The sequence below is a fragment of the Eptatretus burgeri genome, chromosome 9, assembly GCF_056783735.1.
Source record: "Eptatretus burgeri isolate ZD-2024b chromosome 9, Ebu_testis_v1, whole genome shotgun sequence".
Classification (NCBI taxonomy): domain Eukaryota; kingdom Metazoa; phylum Chordata; class Myxini; order Myxiniformes; family Myxinidae; genus Eptatretus; species Eptatretus burgeri.
The window spans coordinates 105,050,639-105,076,888 of NC_140969.1; the positions used below are offsets into that span (position 1 = coordinate 105,050,639).

Here is a 26,250-nt window from a genome sequence, read left to right on the forward strand (position 1 = left end):
TGAGTACCAGCTTGCTGGGATGATCAAGCCATTCAAGTATCTTGCATCGGAGTGGTGACCTGTCCAGGAATGTGCCCGACAGCCCAGGAGACTGCTGTGACAGCACCGACACTGTACAGAATATGGTCCCAATGGATGGATGGATGGATGTTCTTGCATATGGTATCTTGCTGGGGAGCTATAATTTCTTGGAAGCACAGCTGTGCCCCTCTACCAGTACACTGGTACTCATTTCGTCGACCTTTGAAGGATGACAGGCTGAATCAACCCCACCTAGTGTCAATTCAGCAGCCAACGGGGCTCAAACTCAGGACCCTAGGATCCTAAGCGGCAAATCGACTATAACTTCGTTTTCCAATTTGTGTTCAAAATATAACATTCAATATAAATGAAGTCGTTCCTCGATCATAAACTGACATTTGTGTCAGACAGAGATAGACATTTGTAGACAGACAGACAAAGTGAACTTCATGTGTGCAGGGTAATGAAGTATCATGTCAACTTATTACTGTATTTAATAAAAGGGAATAAATTCCCGCATGTGACGAGTGCAGAAAAAAATCCTGACAACTCGTGACTCAAACCCAGGAAGTCATCGCCAATGCGGTGATGACTTACTGAACCTTTGAGTCTTCGGGATAGCCTCAACAGTTTCTCCCACAAACACTCCAATGACTGAGGTCCAAAAAGTTCTGTATCATCGAGTATATTGCTATAATGTTTTATCACATTACAAATGAAGTGCCATGTCATGTCAAAATACTGGACATTTCTCCAATTCCAAACAATTTCCACCTAGGTATTCATAATCCATAATCAATACAAACACAAAATTGACAAAGATAAAGTAGATGTACTACTACTCGTGACTAGTCTTTTTGCTAAACAGAGTGGACATTTCAATGCAAAAGAAAATCTAAAAAAAAAAAAAACCTTTCCAGTTTTTGACCAAACAATGTTTGATGAAAGTGTGCTTCATCGAACAAAGCAAACATGGTGTTATGGCATGGTGTACCAAATAATCAGAGAACAAGTCATCATTAAAAGATAGCTTGCATATGTTGGAACAAATGTTCAATAAAAAATAAATAAACAAGTGCTCAAAAAGTTTGACTTTCAGATCGTGCAGTGTTTCCAGTTGTAAGTTTCAAGTGCATGGGGGAAATGGCAGGAATTGAGGACAGAGGAGCAAGGTGATATTGTTATGGAAAGTGACATGTTGGTGATAATTGTTCCTAAAAAAATTTTTATATTTGAGAAAGCCAGAGGAACTGCGGTGAACTGGACCAAAACATTGCGAAAGAGACGGAACGCTGAACAAACTTGTGTTTGAAGAGGTGAATTTGAAAATATGGAGCTTCGTGGAGACAGAGGAAGGGGGAAAGGAACCTTGATGATAACAATGAGGAGCTTCGAGGGTGAGTTCATTTATAATCAGTTCTGGACATCCAGAGTGGTTTCTTTTTATTGATGACAACATACAAATGTTTACCTAGGTAGGTAGGATTACTAAATGCCAATACCTGTACTCAAGAACGAGACATTTCTTGAATTTTTTCTCTGAATGACCAATGTTTATTCCAAAAACAAGAATAATAAAATTAAAAAAAAGTTTCCAAACCAACCAAACCCTAATATGCTCTGCTTATTAAATGTGGATGTGAGAGAACCAACAGAGTAAAGATATGGGAAAGTGGGAATGAATGAGGTTGTACCTGCGAAGGTGCAGGAAGGCGGTGTAGCATTGTTTACGAAACTCCTGGTACTGTTCGCTTTGGGTGCCCCCCATGGCCTCGACCATCTCACGGCTCAGCTTCATTGGAGGAGGCAAAGGCTTGGGGTCACGGCCCAGAATGTAGCCAAAATCGATGTGAAAAAGTTTTCCTGTCAAAGGTGTAAACATTTTAGTGGGGAAAAAGCCAACTTGTATGGTACAAGTGGTGTCAAAATTAAAAGGTATAATGTCCACTGTACCTTGTCACTTGAAATTACAAGAAATAATACTGCAACGAAGACCTTTCTTTCTGAAGGGGGGGGGGGGCAGACGACCCCAATGGACCACATATCTAAACAAATACACCTCAATGCCTCGCCTAGCCTTAAAATAAGCCTTTCAATTCAGTCACACTGAGACACAAGACAAAAGGGGAGAGAAAAAGATAGAGGCAGAGGGGTTTTGTCCTTTCCTTTTTGGGAGCATCAGAAGATTTGGAAATGTCGGTGAGTGGTCTGGTGTGTGGAGGATGATGGTGTGCAGTGCAACGCCACACTCCCGACTGCACTCCCACTAGCAGCTCGAAGCACTCGTGCTTGGGATCCCAAACAGACTCAAACGCGTGCTGGGGCTGCTGGCTCGCTGACGTACTACAACTTTGGCTCCACGTCGACTCCAGACCCTAAACTCATGCAGTCCAACACTCCCTCTCGACCCAATTCCAAAGTCAAATTCCTTACAAAATGCTGAGACTGCTTGTGGCGTCTTTTAAAGGCTTCAGCCATGGCACTTCAACAAAGGCCTTCTCTGGCTCCGTGGGGCCGACTCAATCTGTGAACTTTCCAATGCAGACTTATCCAAATGGAAAATCCTCCCTTCTGTACTTGGTGATGACTAACTTTCCCACAAACATCTCCTGCTCTTCCTCTGCCCCAATTGGTTCATCTGATCTTATGCTTGGAGAGTCAGCATCAATCTGGCTATTCTCAGAGAGCTACCTCAATACCAGCAAAACTGGCATTTCCCTCAAGCAGATTGGCAGGGACTGCAAAAGCAGCCATCTCTCTTCATGACTGGTCGACCACATCTACCACCTCTGATGCCAACTCAGCATGGGAATTCTTCCACAGAAACCTGCTCTCTCGCATACAAAGATTCATCCCATCTAGTCTTCAACTATCCTACCCCTCTTCTCACCCATGGTACACTAAATCCTATGGTGAGGCAGTTGGTCTGAAACAACTTGCCTTCTATTCCTGGAAGGCAAATCTGACCGAAGGCAATTTCAGTACTTTCCCAAAAGTCCACAATAAGTGTGTCCACTCTCAGGAGAGCCAGAAAACAACATCTGTCCAACTTCAAGATTGAACTTTAAAACTTGTCTCCCTCCTCTAAAACCGGGTGGCATCTTGTTACCTCTGCCACGGAAGGTGGAAATGGTTGTTTTCACCCCTTTCTGTCTGTTTAATTGTTTGTTTGTCTGTGTGCAGGATATCTCTAAAAAGTTGTGGAAAGATTCAGACGAAACTTGGTGGACACGTTAGGTGTGTGGCAAGAACGAATCGATTCAGTTTTGGTGAAGATCTGAATACGAGATTTATTTAAATTTTCAAGTGATTCTTCACCATTGAGAGATGGGGCCAAAACCATATGTAGAATGATATTTCAAAAAGGTATTGTGCCCGATATATTCTCGTGTATCAGGCATTGCGTGGCGGAGGCATGCTTTCTACTGAGTGCCCTTCTAGTTAAGTCCGTCTCTGGAGTATGCTCCCTTTCCATCCTTTCCCCCTCTTCAAATGGAACCAGAGACGACCGCTCGTAAGAAGGCTGAATGCCTCAATTCTGTGTTTGTTTCCAAATCTTGTGTCCCCAACCCCTCTCTCTGAGCACCCATTATTCCCTGTTGTACACAACTGCTCTTGCACTCCGTCTTTTACACCTGAGAAGGTGGAGAAGGATATTTCAAACCTCGACTCTCACTTTGCTACGAGACCGGACAGCATCAGCTCACATGTCCTAAAAACCTGCTCTGCTGGTCTTGCAGATCCTCGCTCTGCCCTTTCACTCTATCATTTATGCTGGGTCATCTTCCACCTCCTTGGAAATTTGCCTACATTGTTGCACCACAAAAAGGGGGAAAAAACTGATCCTCTCAACCACCGCCCTCAACTCAACCATCAGCTTACTTCCAATCATGAAGCAAGGTCATGGAATCCATCATTGCAGTTGATATTAAAACATTCCTTTTCTCCAACAACCTCATCTCAGGTCAGGTCAGCAATTTGGTTTCAGATCAGGTCACTCCACCTTGATCATGCTGTTTCTACTCACCAAACAATGGACGGAGGCCCTCAATATCAGATATGAGACCAGGGCTGTCTCTTTATACATATCTCATGCCTATGATAGTCTGGCATACCTCCTTCCTCTCCAAGCTCTCTGCCAATGGCATCCAAGGTCAACTCCACATATGGCTTCCTGACTTTCTGATGGAATCCTTTCATCTCATCTCTGTCAAGGATGGAGTGCCCCATGGCAGTCTTCTGGACCCCAGTCCTATTCTGATCTTCATAAGTGATTTCCCTGACTCTGGAAAATCCTCTTTATCTATTTGCTGATGACTCCACCCTCTGCTGTGATATCCCTCATCCTTCAAACAGGAAGGCTGCAGCCTTTTTCCTTTCTTCAGACCCTGGGAAAAAATATTTTATATATATATATATATATATATATATATATATATATATATATATATATATATATATATATATATATATATATATATATATATATATATATATATATATATATATATATATATATATATATATATATATATATATATATATATATATATATATATATATGTATGTATATATATATATATATATATATATATATATATATATATATGTATATATATATATATATATATATCCTGGTGTTGGCTCAGTGGTTAGGGTGGCGGCTTGGGATCCGAGGGTCCTGAGTTCAAGCCTCGTTGCCCGCTGAATTAATTCACCAGGGGGTTGACTCAGCCTGCCATCCTTCCGAGGTCGGCAAAATGAGTACCAGCTTGCTGGGATGACCGAGTCATTCAAGTATCCTGCGTCAGAGTGGCGACCTGTCCAGGATTGTGCCCAATAGCCAAGGAGACTGCTTCAGCAGCACCAACGCTCTGTACAGAGTATGGTCCCAATGGACTATATATATATATATATATATATATATATATATATATATATATATATATATATATATATATATATATATATATATATATATATATATATATATATATATTAATATTTCGGCACGCCCCTTTTTTTGTTCCACCATCAGATTTTTGTTAATGCATGAAATGAAACAAGCTTTGACATATATAGTAATGATATTATTGTCTTCCTTAAGAGACCCCTCAAAATTCGTTTTGATGATTATGGTAGTTAAACAGTTAAAAAACTCCATTTGCAAAATGGGAGGAATTATTGCACAAAAAAAGAAATAAAAATGTTTCCCATTTTTTAGAGGACCACTAAGATGAGTTTGGCTCATAGAATCACGCTCCATTTGGGGAGAAAGCAGTTGAGTTCATACCTGAAGAATTTGCACTTTCCATGTGCCGTAGTTTCTTCACAAAACCATGACTTTCTGACGAAGTACAAAGTATTTCTTTGCTTTTTTATACATGGTTGCCGTTTTGAAATTTTCATCGACCGATACCCGCTGCCCAGCCGGACCAACTGCCAACAAAGTATCGCCTGTTCAGTTACGGTTAAACCCAAAATCATGATCATCGTTTTAGTGTGGAGGTGAGTACTGACAGTGGACTTGGGTCTTTTCCGGGTGGGTGCGGGATTGAGCACGTGCACACAAAAATCTCGGGTCTCCGCATAGTGGCGTACAGGCTTAAGTTGCACTTCTGTTTACTACCGTAGAAAATCACAGAACCATCCGATCGACATGCTGTTAACAGTTTCAGAATCAGCTAAATTCTACAACATATGAATATGTCGACGAAACTGATCCGGCCAGCTAAAATCTACAAGATATGAATATGTAGACGAAACTGATCCGGCCTTTTGGATCACTTTAAAGTAGGGTGCCCTGTAATTTTAATGCACTCTATGGATCCTCCGGAACTCACGAATGGTACACGTGTGTCATCACTAAACTACGTGGTAATGTCATCGAAGTGGAGCTACTGCGGGACAGTCGAAGGGGAAAACCTGAATGATAATCAATGGATAAAAATGATAATATATTGTTTAAAATACATTCATGCTATCTGTCTTTTACTATATGTTGCCAGTGACGCCCGTCCAAGATGGGCACCTTTACTAGTATGTATGTATGTGTATATATATATATATATATATATATATATATATATATATATATATATATATATATATATATATATATATATATATACATATATGTTGTTGTTCTTCTTTCGGCTGCTCCCGTTAGGGGTCGCCACAGCGGATCATCCGTTATGATCCGCAGACTGATTTGGCACAGGTTTTACGCCGGATGCCCTTCCTGACGCAACCCTGGTCGCCTCTTACGACACAGGGATAAGGATTGGGTTTCGCCATGATTCCGGGCTGCCCTACACCCTCTTATAGCGCGGCCCAGCACAGAGCACCCGTCATCAAGCGATCCTCCAACCCAAGCCTCCGAGTAACCAGATTACAGGCGCACGCCACTACGCCCGGTATATATGTATGTATGTACATATATACATACATACATACATACATACATACAATCACTAGCTGAGAATATGTCTTTCAATCCTGACAAATCTCATACTCTCACTCACTCTCTCCGAAAGAGCTGTCTGGCAAATCCTTCTACTTTCTTAACAGTCCTCTTGAGGAATTTCAGTCATTCACATTCCTGTGTCTCACTATCAGCCACAACCTTTCTTGAGCACAACACATTTCAAAGTTTTTCTCCAAAGCCAGCCACCGACTGAGCATCCTCAGTCGTTTAAAAAAGTCTTTCTTTGGTACATCTGAACTCCTATTCACCCACAAGGCCTTCATCTGTAGCTTGAAGGAGTACTGCCCCTCCTCTCTATGGGCTGGTTCCCCTGCCTCACGTCTTGCTCAGATTGACGTTGTGGAAACCAAGGCCTTCAAAATCATTGGAATCTCCCGCAATGACGCTGAGTCAATGGGCTTATCACCTTGCCATCGCAGACAGGTCGGTGGTCTGCCTTCTTCCACCTCCTTTCTGGTCCTGCACCCTCTGCTCTTTCCTTCCATGCTTTGTCCTTCCCAGGTTTTGCAGGTCTCACACAGTCCATAATCAACCCTCTTCTGGTAAAACTACCTAAATTCAGCATCACTACTCACGGATACTCATTTGTTGCTCTTTTTCCCCCACCTGTGGCATCAACTTCCACATACTGTGTCCAGACAGTCAGTTAACACATCCTTCATCACAAGGTTTGTGCAGCACATCAGCAGCCGATTAGCGCCATGACAGCGTTGCTGCAGCACTTCCACTTCCGTGTTTGTTCCATCGTCACCACATGGAAGATGCTTTGTCATGGCCTCCTGAGGAGGACATGCGATGCAGAGTGGTTGTGCTTGAGCACGCATCTCGCTTGATGAGCCGTTCCAAGCTACATGGCCCGAGTCTTTCCGGGTTTAATTGCCGAAGCTATGACTGATCTGTTGACGCCGGTATGACAACCGAGGCCCAAGGAGAAGAGCGGCTGAGCAGGTGTAGTTCACGCAGCGCACTCGGAGTGAGTTCACCGTCGGGCCGAACAAAGTGCTCCGGATGCTGGAGCAAGACGCACTCGGTCTCGCGTTGATGTGCGAAGGTGCATGGTCCCGAGTTCCGGGCCGGCAGTTCCTGCTGCTCTGCATCTGCAGGTTCGTTCAAGCGACTCGTCCATGGGGCCTGGGCACATGGACCGCAGCAAGTGCTTGTTCTGTACACCCTGGGTGTTTGCAGGTCCTGCACGCCATTTGCGGACATGGCACAAGTGATCTCGTTGCTGATGCCAGCGCTCCGTGTGCCCTGGCTGAGTGAGCTTTGAGCCGTGGGGACTCCGAGCTTGGACACCTTTTGTTGTAATTTAAAATGCGTCTATTTCTGCTTTCTGGCTAATTTGCATTTTCATTCCATATATTTATTTTAATGCATAATATACATATTAATTCAATATTATATGATTATTATTCTTTCTATATATGTATATATTTGTAAGTTTGTTTCATTATTGTAAACTTGACAAACATCAGTCTTCGGACTGTCTTGTCCAGTGTTTGAGGTTCTCAATAAACCGAAATGAATGAACACTCTTCAATCTCATCCTTGCCTCCAGGTCATCAAGACAGCTGTTCACCGCCATCTCAGAACGACCCCAATCTAAAACCAGGATCTTTCTTACCCTTGTTAACCCCACCTGAATCACTCCTAATTCTCCAGTTTTGCTCCTTGGAGTTTCCTTCTACATGCATGCATGTTCTGCATCGTGTGCTTGTCTGCTATGTCCTGATCCATTCAATATGCGAGCTCTTCAATGAGCCTCAACTATGTTCACAAAAAAGGCTCAAGGCAGTGATGTAATCGCTGTTTACTCTTTGGCCGGGCCACCAGCAAAGTGGTCTCTCCCACAACATCACGGTCTAAAGCCCCGCATTTTTAGACAACAATGGCCCTAAACATGCGGCTAATAATTAAATAAAAGGGAGTGAAGGTAAAGGGATAGGAAAGCACACAAATGGGGAAGAAATAAAAAAAATAAAGAGCAGGTGGGAAGACAAGGATCTATCTGCACACTTGATCCAGACAATGCTAAACGGGGAAATTATGGGATGACTTATTCTAACATTAATTCTGAACCAACTAATAAATCCCCGTATTCCTCAAGCCATTTTTCGAGCAATAAAAAAATTCTGTACATGTAAGAATGTAGAAGCATGTAAGAAAAAGAAAAGACGTTAATCAAAAAAGATATCTGATCTGTTAAAGCTACAAAATGCCAGTGTTGTGCAATTTTCCCTCCAGGTCTTCAAGACAGCTGTTCATCACCATCTCAGATCATCCCCCATCCAAAACCATCTTCTTTTCTACCCCCGTTAACACTCGCCAAGCCCACCTCTTTCCACATTTCCAGTTTTTCCCTTCCTGAGAGTTTGCTTCTGTATCCATCCATCTTGTCCACCCCTGCATCTTCCCCTACCCCTCATCCTTACCCGCATCCCTTGTTTGTCAGTTCGGGTCTATTTTGTCCCTCAGACCTGCTGTTTGCGTTTCCACTTCTCTTTCTGCTGTTATTTTTTTTGTTGTATCCCATTCCGTTCTGTGTTGTAGCTCTTCTATGAGCCTTGACTTTGTAGACAAAAAAAAAGAATCAATGCCCTATGCATTGAATCACAATTGTATTTTGGAAAATGAAAAACAAATTCAAAAACATACAAAGGCCTTCAAGTAAATAATACAATGACAGTATGTTCAGGACAGGATAACATGCCAAATGGTAGAAAAAGATATTTGTGATTGTTATCGGCAACAAGTAATGGTTGACAATCAATTCATTTAACAGCAAAGCAAAGCAAGAAAAATAAAAAATAAAAATAATAATCACCGATTATCACCTGTTTTCGTCAAAAGAAGATTGTCCAGGTGTCTGTCTCCGACTCCCAGGATGTATGTGATGACACAGTAACCAGCTGGTCAAAATAATTGTTACATGATTATTATACAGCATACAGATTATTATACAGAAGTGGATATATTGCCACATTGTCTCATGTCTAACACATACATTCTGTCAATATCTAAGAGACAGGAAGGATTGATAAAATTGCAGAAACTACACATTTAAGTAGATGATAAATGGGGTTTCTGGGACACCCATTCAAATGAATGGGGGGAAAGTGAAAAACTTTCTGACCCAAGCCACAAAAGCTCAAAATAGGAGACTCATTTTCTCCCCACCTATCCCCTCTCTCCCATACAAGCAAATGTAAAATTGAGACTCATTTCCTCCCCCTCCCATACAAGCAAATGTAAAATTGAGACTCATTTAATTTTCTTTTAACATTCATTTCCATCGAGTATATTCACTTTATCTCTTCAAGCACGAAAGAAAGGGAAGTTCACTATCCCTCCTTCGGTTCTGTAAAATTGGGAAGTGCCTTTAAGAGCACAGTCATGCTGTGAAAATGAGGAAGTATTCTGTGTCCATGTCTCTCATGGTTATATCTTAAATCATTAGAACACTAACGGAACAAAGTTTAGCTAAAAGCAAACAAAAGAAGATATTCAAAAGCAAGTTTTAAATGAAGAAAATATAAAATCTCTATTTCAGCCCTCACACCCAAACCAAGCCAAAAAGCCTGGTCATTTCCTTTATGACACACACCCTGAAAACCCCATTGTTGTGTAATTTCATGAGACGAGTCATCAACTCTGCCAATTTAATACCAAACGCGAACTTCGTATGTCTTATTCAGAGAATGGATTGTGCAGAGAAGTACTCCGACCTTGCGGATCAATTTTTTTCACAAGAGGAGAGGTGAGATCCTTAAACCAAGTCATTATTTGTTGTTTTATACAGAATTAAATCACGATACAACCAATAATTATTGTATGTTTTTTCTAACAGGTTATCCCCAATAAGAACATCGTTGATAACTGATCTGAAAACTGAGGCCTTTGAATACCACGAGGAATGGCAAAAATGAATGACTTCCTAAAAGACATTGAATTGTTCAGAAGAGAATTGAATGACATTATTGTTGGCTGGAAAGAAGCCTTCTCACATCCTCTGACCTTGAATGAGTCGAGTCAAAGGTGAGAAATTATCCCTCTGTCTCTCTCTGTGTCTTTATGTCTTTGTCTCTCTCAATCTGTCTTTATCTCTGCCTCTGTGTGTGTGTGTATATATATATATATATATATATATGTGTGTGCGTGCGTGCGTGCGTGGCGTGCGTGGCGTGCGTGGCGTGCGTGGCGTGCGTGGCGTGCGTGTGTGTGTGTATATATATATATATATATATATATATATATATATATATATATATATATATATATATATATATATATATATATATATATATATATATGTGTGTGTATGTGTGTGTGCATGTGTGTATTTGTGTTTGTGCATGCGTGTGCGTGTGTGTGTGTGCATGTGTGTATTTGTGTTTGTGCATGCGTGTGCGTGTGTGTGTGTGCATGTGTGTATTTGTGTTTGTGCATGCGTGTGCGTGTGTGTGTGTGCATGTGTGTATTTGTGTTTGTGCATGCGTGTGCGTGTGTGTGTGTGTGTGTGTGTGTGTGTGTGTGTGTGTGTGTGTGTGTGTGTGTGTGTGTGTGTGTGTGTGTGTGTGTGTGTGTGTGTGTGACTCATTATTATTATTATTATTTCGGTTTAAACACATGTCTGGATGAACCAAACACACAACTTAATCTTCTGGAGGTAAATGTTTTATTTATTATATTATTAATATCATGATATAATCATCTTTATATACCCTAATTGTTCTTCCCTCTTTGTTTTGAACAGAATATGTTGACCGCATTTCAAAATCACAAACCATCAGACTGCTGTGAAAGAAGATTTTGTTCAATGTTTTAACTTTTGTTTAATTATATATGCTTTCTTTATAATTATCTGATTTTGAATTACAAAAAAAGAATAAAGGAGATGTAAAGGGGAGGGGGGTTGGTGGAGGGCTCGGGTTGGGGTTGGGGGGGGGGAAGGTGCGCTCCCCCAACGACCCACCACCCCCTCATCCCTCTCCCCGTGTGTGTGGGGAAGGGTGGGGGTGGGATGAGGGGGGTGGTGGGTCAAAGTTGGGGGTGCACAGAGGGGTGGGGCTTGTGTGGGTGGAGCTTGTGTGGGTGGGTGGGGCTTGTGTGGGTGGAGCTTGTGTGGGTGGAACTTGTGTGGGTGGAGCTTGTGTGAGTGGGTGGGGCTTGTGTGGGTGGAGCTTGTGTGTATGGGGTTTGTGTGGATGTGGCTTATGTGGGTGGAGCAATTTTTTAAAATTAAATAAACATGTGTGTGGGGGAACTAATAAACTAATCACTAATTATGTGGATATGATGGATGTGGATTATGTGGGTGGGGTTTGCGTGGGTGGGGTTTGCGTGGGTGGGGTTTGCGTGGGTGGGGTTTGCGTGGGTGGGGTTTGCGTGGGTGGGGTTTGCGTGGGTGGGGTTTGCGTGGGTGGGGTTTGCGTGGGTGGGGTTTGCGTGGGTGGGGTTTGCGTGGGTGGGGTTTGCGTGGGTGGGGTTTGCGTGGGTGGGGTTTGCATGGGTGGGGCTTGTGTGGATGTAGCTTATGTGGGTATGGCTTGTGTGGATGTGGCTTTTGTGGGTGGGGTTCGCGTGCAGCCCTGGATTAACTATCAAGCAAACTAAGCACGTGCTTCGGGCCTCAAGGGAAGAGGGGCCCCACAGGTTTTTTTTCCAGTGCTGGATTTACAATGGACCATGGTGCAAATGTTGCAGCTGAACCAGGGCCCACAAAAAGGGGGCCCCACAATAAATGAAAAAAAAATACATATACAAGAATTTTTTTTTTTTACACATTTTTTTATGCAATGTAATACTGATGCCGTAGCGTTTACTGTAAATAAACCTTACTGTAAGTTTTGTTTCATTTCAAAAAATAAAATTACATTTTACGGTTTAGTATTGTTTTTATTTTGGATTACATATACCGTATATGGGGGTACCATAATCTTTTCAGTGCTTAGGGCCTCTAAAGGTCTTAATCCGGCCCTGTTTGCATGGGTGGGGTTTGCGTGGGTGGGGCTTGTGTGGGTGGGGCTTGTGTGGGCGGAGTCAAAAAGGGGTGGAATCAAAAAAATTCAATTTATCTTTGTTTTTTATCATTCCTGTGAATAAAATGAACCTAAAATCTCTTCCCCCTTTAAATCACATGATTTGTAAGTCCAAGGGTATTTTTCAATTTATCTTTGTCTTTGGTAATTCCTGTGAATAAAAAGAACCTAAAATCTCTTCCCCCTTTAAATCACATAATTTGTAAGTCCAAGGAACTGTACCGCGACATCAACAATTTAAAAAAGTTCAATTGTCTGTCGCTTGGTATAACCTTTTTCAAAATGAGATTTCCACCTGTATATTCTTACTACGTATATCACCAACTTTGAACTTAGGCTTTCTGACATTAATCTCTTTTTCATATTTTAATTTTGTAAATGTATCTGATGGTTTAATTTTCGTTGAGGTATGAATCGTATCATTGCACTTATCTACAATGTCCTGAATTAAAGATAACCATTGTTGAGAACCGAGTTGAGTGAATTTTTTTAAATGGTCTCTCTTTTAAAGTGTGATTAAAACGCTCAATAACAACCACTTTTCCTTCATTAAAGGGGCTGTATAATGTAATGTTGTTATTTTTAAGAAAATTCATAAATGTTTTGTTGTAGAACTCTGTACCCTCTCAGTTCACAATTTTTTAGGTTTTCTCTTGCTTTTATTGAATATCTGTTGGAAAGCTAACATAAGAGTATTACCTGTTTTGTTTTTCAAAGGAACAACCCATGCATATCTACTCATCAAATCAATAACGGTTAAAGCATACTTGTACCCCTTATCATAATTGAGTTAAATCAAATCAGTGGACCAGATGTAATCAACTTCCTTGGAATAAACCTTCCTTCTATGAAACTTTGTGATTATTGGTTTATATAATTCATCAGCTAATTGCTCTTCAATCTTAAGGACATCATTAGAGCCTATAAGTTTTTTGAATTTCCAAGTCCAAATTTCAATTTAGCACTGATCATCTTCTTCACGATGAACCTATCAACTTTTTCTTTCAAGGTTGGATTTTGTATCAGAGACAAATTGTACAACATTTCTCTATCGGCTTCATGTTATTCTTCCAACGTCGTGTTATTCCCGTAATCAATATCATGCTTCATGCACACTTCATCAACCTTATTGATAGGTTTTTGCCCCATGGTTTACGATTGTCAGCCTCATCTAATCTTTTATTCAAGTTTGTCCCTGGACCACAGAAAGAATAACCTGGTAGATGTAATTTCCCTGGTATTCCAGTTGTTGTAAATTTACTTCCTCATAAAAACGTTTGTATATCTCCCCCTTGTTTGTGTTTGGTGATGAATTTACTCTTTTTTGAGCCACACAACGAACGTATACCTTTTTGTATAACCCTATTATTTTTACTTTTAACATACAAGATATTTGTACTCTCGGTTTTCTTTTTACATTTGAGACAATAACTTATTTATTTATGTGAAAAATTCCTACAGAGTGCGAAAACCTTTTTAGTTTCCAAAATGCACATTTGAAACTTAATTTTTAAAACAAAGAATCCTAAGAAATGTCTTCACTCTCCCCTCCATTTTTTAAAGAAAAAAAATGTAAAACTTTAATCAAAGTCAATTACACCAACATCATCAATAATATAATCATTTCTTTCTTTCTCTTCTTTATCTCCACTTTCTTGTTTAAATCTTCTCCCTGAAATAGATGTTAATAGTCTTGACGCATATATTTCAAATAGACTTCCCAATTCTTTGTTTTCCTCCTCGGTGCGTTGAGATTGATTTATTTTCTGTAATACCTTTGATCTTTTTTATAATCTCACTGGTTTCCATATTTTTATATTTATTTATTCTCGCCCTCTCCTCCTTCTCTCTCTTCTCCTTCTCTCTCTTCTCCCTCTCCTCCTTTCTCGTCTCAGTTTCTTCAACTCCTTCCTCATCCTTTACTATCCTTAAACCACTTTCCCCCCATAGAATATCATACGTATATTCATCTGGATTCTGCGATACTCTTGAATCCACAATTATTTTTCTCATAATAGGAAACCAATAAGATTTGTTGATGATTTCTAAAAGAGTTTTATATTTCATCACCTTAAGAAGTTCATTTTTATTCAATATTTTAATCAAATCTCTATTTGTGGGTTTTTTTAATATCAGTATAAGGCCAGTTCTTAATTGAAAAATGCCCGTGTGTATGTTCCAATTCATAAGGAATGTAAAATCCAACACCCTTTTCTTGTAGGTATCCTTGAATGCAAAAATTATAATTTTCTTGAAGCCTTCTTGCTGTCATTTATGTATCAGAAATATATGACAGATTAATATGATGACACGTAATATCACCCCATCTTACTGTTGTTAAATCAGTTTGTATTCCTCGATTTGTATAATTATCCAATTTCCTTCCTTCTTTGTCATATAAACTATTGCTTCACCATAATATAATTTCCTATTCCAGAAATCGTGTATTTGTTGTTTGCTAATTGTGCTTCCAGATATCTCCTGATTCTTACCAAGAGGATAATATTCTTCTTTACGAGACTGATAAAAATCATGGAGGTCTTCTGGGTTGAATGAAAAAGACCAATTATATCCTAAATCACACACATTATACCTCCATTTCTATATTGTCATATTAACTACTCTTCCTTCTTTATAAAATTCAATTCTAAGCAGATAATTGAATTTAATAAGAAAATGTGTATGGTTTGTGGAACCAAGTGTTGTGGTTGTAAATTCTACTTGTTTAACAAAATGTGCCGTTTTATTTAAGGATATATATTTTGATAAATCACTTAATCTCACCAAGTCATTCTCATCAATCGGGCTTTGATAATTTATTAATTTATAAACATTTTTCATATTAATATTTTTGGCTAGACTATATTTCTGTCGTTCAGCCTGTGCCTTTGTGTAATGATTTGATAAATCAATATCCAGTTCTTGGGATACACTAAAGATAGAACCATCTTTACAAACATGTCATTTATATTAGATTAAAAATAATGTCATTACAAAAATTGTTTTTGTTGAGTTGAAATAACACATCTAGACATAATTGACCACAACACTTGGAATTTAATTATTGGACTTGAAATGTTTGATAAACACCATTTTGTAAGAATTTTATTACTTCAACAGGTGGTGGAAGACCATAACTATCAAAATAATATTTGCCTTGACTATTAAAAATACAAACCCAATGAGAACCGTTCCCATTATTATCTTCGAAGTTCATAATGATATTCTTTGTATGTTGAGACATGTTTGTTAATTCATCTCTCATACAAATAACATTATGAATTTTTAATCTCTTACAATATTTGATAAGTTCTAAATTTGATGTATTCTTTCCAAATCTTTTAAACCACTCATCAATGCTCATTTATTTATTAGAAAGATATAATCCATTACCCCTTTTCGTTAATTTTACACCTGCTTGTGCGATAGAAGAAAGCATATCTCAAACTAACAATCTCGCTTTATCAGGTAAACTTTCAAGTTTTTCAGCAAAATCTACAATTGCACCACTTCCACTAATTTGTTACTCCAACTCTTTGTTATGTCTTTCAAACTATTTTGAGCCCACAGTTGAGACTTGCTTTCGTTGGCAGTTTTCACCGCTGCTGAAATCCTACAGGACAATGCTCCAGCCACACTGAAACCAGCAAATAAAGGAATTAGAAATGGGAGAAATCCTCCACTCGTCTCTCTTATTGAATATTTCTTCAACATTGGTTTTGACATTTTAATTTTAAGTGAGCCAGTATCGTTCAAGATTTTCACCTGTTCTCTTGTGAGCAAAACATCAATTCTTACTGCTCCTTTTCTCTGAATTGTATTAATGTGAATCATACAAGGCTTTCGATTTTGAATACAAGATGATAGTTTATGAAGATTGATTTGATTAACATATACCCCAGTTGGCAATTTACTACTCATTTATTTATCAAAAAGATGATGTGAAACTAATCATAATACCATTATCTGTATTTATCTGTAATTCTGTTTCTTCCAAAAGCAAACAATATGTATCAACTTCTTCACTCTCTCCTCTTTCAATGTATAGGGAAGTATCCACTTGATTAGACCTTATAGTTTCCTTTTGAGCACTCAGGTCAATCGCATAGATTGTATACAGACTTTTAAATGCTGTCATATCCAAAATGGGTTCTATATTTCCATTGCTTTCATACACTTTTTGGTAAGACTTGTGTGCTTCAGCATAATCATTTTTCCCAATTAACTTCCAATCTATCTCAAGGAAAAAATGTTCCATCTTGAGAAACGCGAAGTTGTTTCACCTTAGCCTCATCACTCAACACATTATTCTTATCAGTAGCAGTATCACCATTTTGTTTTTAAAAAATGAGCCACAGATATCATGGCTTTCCTTCCAGAACACCCAAATTCCACGTGTAAGTGGTTTGGTTCAGTTTAACATGTTGGCATCTTCTTTTAAGGTATGATACATTGAGTGGTTTCTTTGAGTTAAGTCTTCTATTCAACATCTCTTCTGTTTTAAGATTACGAGTATATTCACTAATATACCAACTAATTTCATCAATTAGAAATTTATTCTGAGCAGCAAAAGCAACAGCCACACAAAAAAGCAATCTATTTTCACAAAATCCAAATATACCTTTAAGAGGAACTGCCACAGTAAAACTATTGCCTGTTTTTGTATCATCATTCTACATTCCTTTTATTTGACTATATCCAGGCTCTGTGTTTGTTCCCATTGCCATATCAGGAATAAAACCTTCGACAGCTCGCTTTCCCATTCTATCACTGAATGAATATAGTGTAAATTTCATCATTTCAGATGTAGCAGAGGCATAATCAACTGCTTCAACTTCTTGTGTTCCAACATACAAACGAACACTATCAAACATTTTCCAGAAGAAATCGTTTACGAGAATAGCGTTTGTGTTATTCGCAGCCGTAGTAAATGTAAATATTCGCAGCCGTAGTGAATGTAAACTTTTGGCTTGATTCAAATAAATTTGTTGATCATTTATTTCAAAACTTTTTGTTCCATTTGTATTCCAGTCTGTTAAAGTTATGGCATTCACCTTGAAGTAGTCTTCTTTTTTAGTAGAGTTTGAGATGACAATGGTATCATCCAAATCATAGATAGTATTAACTGCTTCCATGCTTGTATTTATTAAGGAAAAAAGATGTTAAAACTTTTGAAACCCTGAGGCAAGTATTTGAATTATTTTCTGTCGTTCTTGGGGAGACAACTGAGTTTTGCCTTTCTTCATTTCTTTTATTGCTTGCAATTTATGAGATTCCTTTTGGGCATCTTTTATACTCTTTATAGCACCCGATACATTTCCCACAGCAGAAGCAGTTGAACCAATTAGGTCTTTATGTCTAAGAATAGTTGAACCTATGCCCATTAGAGTATAAATTATCCCATCTCCTTTTTTTCTAATTTGATGTCCTACACCCCCTTTGTCTCTTAAGTTTATAGTATCCTCCACCAAGATACATACCTTCACCCTTGTAGTCTGGGGAAAGGAACATCCGATCCCCTGTAATTATTTTATATTTTCCCAACTCGTGTTTCCTCACAATAACCATCGTATTTATTTATTGGAAAACTTCACGTCGGTGAATTCTGATGGATATAATTTCTCCATTAAAAGAAATTATGCGATTATCTTGGTCGGTTATCCTAAAATTTACTCTATATATGTTTTTCCTGACAGGCAGATAAACCAGATTTTTGGGTTCCATATTGAATATATAACCAATTGGGGTTGAGTATGCACTGAATGAAAATATTGTATTTGTTCTTATTCCATCATCATAAGCACCATCAATCAAATCACAGTGAATTAATACCGAATTTATGCCTGAGGATATTTGAATGACATTATCACTGTAAAACGCCCCATTAGTTTCAATATTTTTTGGGGAGAATACCAATAACTCTCCAAATGAATTATCAATTGTGAAATCAACCTTGTAGTTATTTTTATTATCATTCCTTTGCAGTTGAAATCTAATTTTAAGAACATACAGAACTTTATCATGATCACAAAATCCAAATATACCTTTAAGAGGAACTGCCACAGTAAAACTATTGCCTGTTTTTGTGGGTTTTTTCCTTCCAGAACACCCAAAACACCCAGAACACCCATAAAATAAAGAAGAGAACTTTAATCATAGATTTTGAAATATGCTTTTGAATATCTATGACAATATTTTTCGGTTCATCGCCCTGTTCTTTCAAAAGGCGAGCAATTTCGGAAGATATTTCAGAAATCTCATATGCTCCGGGTGAAACCGTTATCGTTTTGTATCCACTTCCCGGATTACAACTAAACTTGTAATTTTTCTCGGTGTTATTAAACAAGGTATTATAAGTTTCCATGGACAATAAAGACGCCTAATATTATTTTGCTAAATCAAGTTGTAGTGGGTATGGGAATGAAGATGTGTGGTTGCTTGTTGTGAAATTAAAACTAAGGATTGTGCTTCTCATCTTATTTAATATGGGATAAAATGTCTTTGTATAGACATTTATTAATTATTATCTTGCCAAAACGAAGTTTTTGCAAGATATGTTAGTCAGCTTGTATGTTTTTTTTTGTTTTTTTTTGTTTGATTGTTTGTTTGTTTGTCTGTAATCACGTATAAAAAATTCTGCAGAGCACAGTTATCATTGGAAATTTTTGTAACTTCACATATCAGAGGCCTATAGAGGTCCCTTTCAGTGCACAAAATTTTGAAGGTCAAGGTCACTTTGTCGCAAATCAGGGGAGTCGACGAAACCCTTATTTTTTGAGTAATTTTGATCGGATCGTCTTAAAACTTCATGGGAATATAGTTCATGGTCTGGCGCTCAGCTGATTAATTTTTGGTGGGGATTGGCCTTGACCTTCATGGTTAGCGCCTGAGGTCAAACATATTTGACCCCAAGGTCAAATTTTCAAGTTTTAGGAACCATATCGTGTAGTACCTCAAATTGAACACCTCGATGAGTGCTTTCTAGATATGTCAAGCTTGAGACATTATGACGTCATTTGGTGACGTTATGAGGCAAAAGCATATTTTTCATGGTTACTCTGTAGAATGATTCTGGTGGTGGATAGATTCTGGTCGCTCCTGGTGGATAGCAGCTCTGTTCACCTCAGTGTGACCTTAAAGAAGTCACACGTGGTCACCTTTTGGCAAGATACGGGTCACCCTGCGGGTGACTGGTTTATTTTCATGTTCATCAACTGGTCTAAAATGGCTGATGCTTCATTAAAACAATTGTTATTTTCAGCCTTCTTCCTACCCAACAGCAATAACAGTCTATTAACTAATTGTGATGGGTCATTTGGAAGAAAACTAACACCTGAACCAAGCCTACTTAAAGCCTGAATAATGTGTTTCTCCTCATTCTTCCAACTTTTACCAGATAGACGAACCCTATAATTAAGAGAGTCCAGCAGATCAATATATACTCCATCATCCTTATTTTTCATATCCAATGGTTTATCAAAATACTTAGATTCATCCCTCACAGTTGAACCTTGTTTTCCATCTTTTGTTAGAAGAAACATTAATCTCAGAGTTAGTATAACAGGGGGTTGAGAATAACTCAAGAACCTTAATTCATAATTAACTATCAATCCCTTTTCTTGAACAAGACGAAATATTGCTGGTTGTTCTGTTGGAATGAGTCCTGCTTTGGTTTTTGAATCTGCTGAATATTCATTGTTTTGAAGAGCCTTCACAATATAATCAGGAAGTTGATTAATCTCTTCCAGTTGTTGAAATAATCCTTCATCATCATATTCTAATTCTCCGATATGCTCTAATTCTTCCTCCGTCATTTGACTGAAATCTTTGAACATTTGAAGTTTTTTCGGAGTATATTCTATTGTGGGAACTGTGGAAGCACCTATAATTTTTTCTTGGGAAGTTCTTAAAAGTGGTTTAAAAATTTTCTCTTGTTTTCTTTCAAATGCTTCTTCACCCGTTAGTTTCTGTCTGCGTTTCTTCTTTATGTCTTCCTGTTGTTTTACAACTTTTGAAACCAATTATTGATGTTCCGTAAATCTTCTTGCTCTTTCTTTCGCATCCAATTATTTATTGGAAAATATCATTCACTGAATTATAAAGGTCAACAGGGAAATTTTATTTCTCTTCATCATTAAGTCGATGTGTTCAAATAAATCCTTTTCTTTAAATATTTCATCAAATTCTTTATTAACATTAATACGAGTTGTAATTTCTTCTTATCTAATACTTGTATTTCTGCTTTTCATACGTTTGCGTTGAATTTCTTCATCAACATCAAAACCGAATGATAAAATCTTAACTCCATTACCACTCAGATGTTTAATAATTTTCCTCATTCCTTCTGGATTAGTTTATAATATCCCAAGACCACCAGATTTTAGTTTCTTCAACTCACTCTTTCAATGTGAATATTTTGTTGTACCAAGAGAAACCTCCACAAATATTTGACCTTCATTCCTCAATCGCATATGAAATAAAGTAATAATCTTCACCTTCTACTTCTCCTGTTCGTATTGCTCTGGTTGTTGTAGATACAATACGAATCACATGGTGGTTTTTTAGAACATTTACAATATTTTCATTTGTACTATTCAAGAACCTTGATGTATGAAAGTTTTTTCCAGAAGCAGATTTACCCACAAGATTTATAATAATAGTTGCCATTTATATATGTAATTGTTTATAAAAGAAAAAATATCCCTTAATATCTTATCTTGTTTCACAACAATATATTTATATTTTTCAGTCATGTGTTTCACATAATCCCTAAATTCCTTTTTACTACATAATGTAGAACAATTGTCTCTCCAAAAATTGTTTATATCTATTGAATTTAACTTGAATAAAATAAATGTATTAGCATTGTTTCTTTTTGAGCGACGAGGGAGTTGAAAGTATGATTGACCAAGATAAATACAATTACAAGAAGAATGTCTCCCTCTTGTGTAGCAGCTATCCATTACCGTTTGGTTTCTCTCATTAACACAATCAAAGATAACGAGGTTCTTTTTTGATTTCTCAAAATCTTGGGGAGAATAGTATATCATCCATATATCTCAAAATCAAAGATAACGAGGTTCTTTTTTGATTTCTCAAAATCTTGGGGTATATCATCCATATTATCATTAAGAATACAAGTTATTGGCTTTGATTTCTTTTTATATCTCTGTGTATCACAAAATAGTTGTATTATATCTTCAATGTTGCAATCATTCAGTTTGTTTTGAAGTTTAAATAAACCGATTATATTTTCTTTTTGAAGACCAGCATTAAAACCTTGTGAGAGTAGTTGATACTCAGGTTGAAAACTCAACTTTGTGAAAATTATTAAATTTTCATAATCAAAAAGTTGGGAGTAAGTAGCATCTTTAAAAGTAAGCAGGTTTTTCCACATCCGCTTGAACCAACTATGAGACATCTTAATGAATTTGGAATATTTTTATGGTTGTTAAATTTTATCTTATTTTCCCAAATGGATAAAAAAAATCATTCATTTATGTATTTGTAAAACAGGTTATTTAATTTTTATTGGCTTTTGTAGAAACTCTATGTTTTATCCAAAGTTCAGGTTTAATTTCAAGATAATCCATTATTTTATTTATACAAGATCTTGTGTTGATATTTCCCTGAAAATTACAATCGTTAATAATATAAATCATCAATCCACGAAACATGGTCGTCATTTGTTCAGTCTCCTCTCTTGTAAGAAAAGGTGTATTATCACCCTCATACTTTACATTCATTTCTCAAATCAATCTTGTAAAGTAATTCATTTTTAGTGTAAATCTCAAAGAATTATATTCCTTTTTATATTTTTTTTTATTATCATTAATTCGAAGATAATCACAGAACATACATTATTTATAAGCTTTTGACTGTGTTTAATCCCCGTCATTCACACGCAGGACAATTCTCAAATTTGTCATGTGGAGAATCAGGAAATTCAAGAGGCTCAAAATCTAGTAAACTATTCATATTTATAAAGTAAAACTTTACTTCAAATAAAATTAATCTTCGGTATCATCTTCGGTACCTTCATTGGTGCTTTCACAATCATCGATAAAACTACTTTCTTTACTATCGTTTGAACACAAACTCTTGGTATCATAACTGTCTTCTGTTCCAACAGAGATACTATCATCACTCTCATAATCTTCAAAATCTTCAGTTGAATAATGACTCGTATATAATTAGTGGAAAAAACATTACCATCTAGATCAATATACTAATTTTTCATTAACAGATTCAACTACTACATTTTTATGTTACAGGTAATTTTAAAATGGTTCTTAACTACTTTTGAATGAAATGTCATTTCACCTGATATATTATCATCCTTTATTTCATCAGGATTTGGGGTTGTTGAAAAAAATACAAATTTCTCCTTGCATATTACAGATGGTCTTATCTTTTCTTTTGAAAGCTTCATCCATAAGGTTTTTATTTTTTGATACTTTTTCTTATTTCATTGCTTTTTCTAGTTTTGAATATATTACCAGAAGGAGAGGAGAAACTTTTGTTAGAGCTACTTTAATTGATGTTCTTCCAGATATACTAAAAGCCCTTCCACTGAAGGAAATTGAAGAACTCATATTAGTCACCATAATTGTTTTTATCCAATAGTTGTTATATTTATCTTTATTCAATTTTACATCCTCGACATATTTCTCAGTATCTTTTACAAATGAAGAGATTGATTTAAACTTGTCTTTTGTGTCTTGATACATTGTATTTATTAAATGAAAAAAGTTGGAGGATAAAATGGTTTTAAGCACAGATTCACCTATAAATTAAACCGAATTTTCATCAAGAAAATTTTATTTTAAGCACAGTTTTGTTATATAAATATGGTGAATACAACATACTGCGACGTTTGTAATCATGAATATAAATGTTATAAAAAACACCTTCAAACCAACAAACACACATTCAATCTTTTCAGATAAATATCTCCACTTGACCAAGAAAAAACATTATGATCGATGTGATAATGATATTCTCTTTAAAAATTATAATAAACACCTTCAATCACGCAAACACAAGAAGAATGAAGAAAGGGAAGGTGCCACTAAATTTTCTATTGAAAACACTGATGGGGCATTTAAAGGACATATAAAAATAAGATTGTTTCGCTTTCAAGACCCTGGACTATCTTCAATCATTGAAACTGTTGATATGGTTAAACGAAGTATTGAAACTATAATTAAAACCACATTAAGTGAAATGAAAACTTTTAAATTTTCTATGGGAGTAAAATTGATTCTGGTAAGAGAAGGTGATGAAACTACTCCCTATATGAGGACAAACCCTCACTTTATCTCATCATTTCAAGATTTTGTGAGATGTGATGTTTACGATGAACTCCAGAGACAAGAACAAGATGTTGATAACACTGCAGTAGGTAGTGGATTTGCTATTACAAAAATAATCTTTTTAGATATACACATCTTAAAATCAGATCCTCTTCAAGCTTCTTCTTATATTGATTTACCAAAAGAGATAAAACTTCAGAAAGCGGTTGCTAATATTCAAAACAAAGATAAATGTTTTCTATGGTCAGTTCTTGCTCACTTACATCCTCCACAATGGAAACCTGAAAGGGTTGAACATTATAAGAAATACGAGAATACATAAAATATTAAAGATTTAAAGTTTCCAATGTCATTGAGAGATATTCCTAAATTTGAGAAAATGAAAAATCTATCGGTTAATGTATATGGATTACCGGATACAAACAAAGTTCAGATATTAAAATTTTCAAACAACTATAAAAATGATGAAACACACATTGAGCTTCTCTACTTTACTTCAAAGGAAAAATCACATTATGCTTTCATCAAAAATGTATCAAGATTAACAAAATCACAACTATACAAGAGAAAATGGAAAGCGTATCCTTGTAAGAGATGTCTCAACTCCATTCATACAAAAGAACGATTAAATCAACATTTTAAATATTGTCATAATCATAAATCAAGCGTAATCAATTTACCAAAAGCAGGTTCAAACATATCATTCAAAGATTTTAACAAATCAAAAAAAAAACCATCCGTTAGTGATATATGCTGATTTTGAAAGTATCCTTGAAAAGATAGATACTGTTTCTCCAAATCCAAATAAATCATGCACAAATAAATATCAAAAACATACTCCTTGTGGTTTCTGTTATTATATCAAATCATCTGTTGGTGATGAATACAAGTTAGAACTTTAAAAAGAAGAAGATGCCTCAGAGGAGTTTGTGAGACAATTGGAAAAAGACTGTATAAGACTAAGAGAAATAATGGTTAAAACCAATAAACCAATGTCATTAACAAAGGGAGAAAAAAGGAATTTAGAACGAACAGTATCTGTCATATTTGTGAGGAGAAAATTGAGGGAGAGGTCAAAGTTCAGGATCATTGTCATCTTACTGGTAAATATAGAGGTCCAGCTCATTCCCATTGAAATCTTAATTACAAGCCCCCAAACTTTATTCCTGTTTTTATTCACAACAACGCTCACTATGAAACACATCTATTTATATATGAACTTTCAAAGACATCTGGATATATTTCTGCTGTTCCTAACACATATCAAAAATACATCGCTTTCACAAAAACAATTCATACATCCCCCATAACCCATATCAGATTTCTTGACACATACAAATTTATGGCAAGTCCATTATCTAACTTAGCATCAAATAATAAAAACTTACCGAATCTTAAACCACATTTCTCAAATCAAGAAGAGATTGATTGATCTCTTTTCACAAAAGGGAATATATCCATAGGACTACATGGATTCATTTGAGAAGTTTAAAGAAACACAACTTCTTTCAAGGGAAAGTTTCTATCACAAGTTGAATAAAACTCATATTTCCGATAGAGATTATACACAAGCTAAAAAGGTTTGGGAGAAGTTTAATATAAAGAATCTTGGAGAATATCATGATTTGTATCTTAAAACTGATGTATTGTTTTTGGCTGATGTGTTCGAAACTTTTAGAACAGTCTGTCATAATAAAAATTCTTATGGATTAGACCCCACTCACTATTACACAGCCCAGGGTTTGGCTTGGAGTGCTATGTTAAAATGACAAAACAGAATTTGGAATTAAGCAGTGATATAGATATGCTTTTAATGATAGAGAAGGCTAAAAGAGGAGGAATATCTCAAGTATGTTCCAAGAGATATGCTAAAGCAAATAACAAATATCTTCCTGATTATAATAAGAATGAGGACAACTCTGACCTGATGTATAATGATGGTAACAATTTGTATGGGTGGGCTATGTCTCAATCTTTACCTTATGGAAAACTTAAATGGGTTAAAGAAAAACATTATGAAAAAGTTTTACAAGACATTGTTGTCTCCTCTCAAAAAAAATTGGATGAAGCTGAAGTTGGATATTATTTTGAGGTTGATTTAAAATATCCAGAAGAACTTCATAACAAACATAAAGACCTCCCTTATGCCCCTGATAAAGAAAGTCCAAGAAAAGAATGGTTAAGTGATTACCAACAGTCATTTAATATAAAAGGTAAATCTACAGAAAAACGACTTACTACATTAAATGATAAAGAAAGTTATATTTTGCATCAAAGGAACTTGAGACAATATTTATCTGCTGGGTGGAGAGTGAGGAAAATTCATAGGATTTTGAAATTTAAACAAAGTCATTGATTAAAGAAGTATATTGATTTTAATACAAAAAGG

At 36.6% G+C, this 26,250-nt stretch overlaps 1 protein-coding gene across 13 annotated transcripts in view; it reads right to left on the reverse strand.

Annotated features, from left to right (window-relative positions):
* PIK3C3 (phosphatidylinositol 3-kinase catalytic subunit type 3) overlaps positions 1-26,250 on the reverse strand; it is a 199,313-nt gene that overhangs the window by 17,075 nt on the left and 155,988 nt on the right. For all 13 annotated transcript variants that reach the window (XR_015061976.1, XM_085896488.1, XM_085896482.1 and 10 more), the window contains 2 exons: positions 9,343-9,417; positions 1,716-1,884 (listed from right to left, as the gene is read on the reverse strand). Coding sequence is in view for 12 of the 13 variants with exons in the window: in XM_085896488.1 (XP_085752614.1) it covers positions 1,716-1,884; positions 9,343-9,417 (244 nt within the window). In the remaining variant the exon portion in view is untranslated. The remainder of the gene's footprint in view (positions 1-1,715; positions 1,885-9,342; positions 9,418-26,250) is intronic.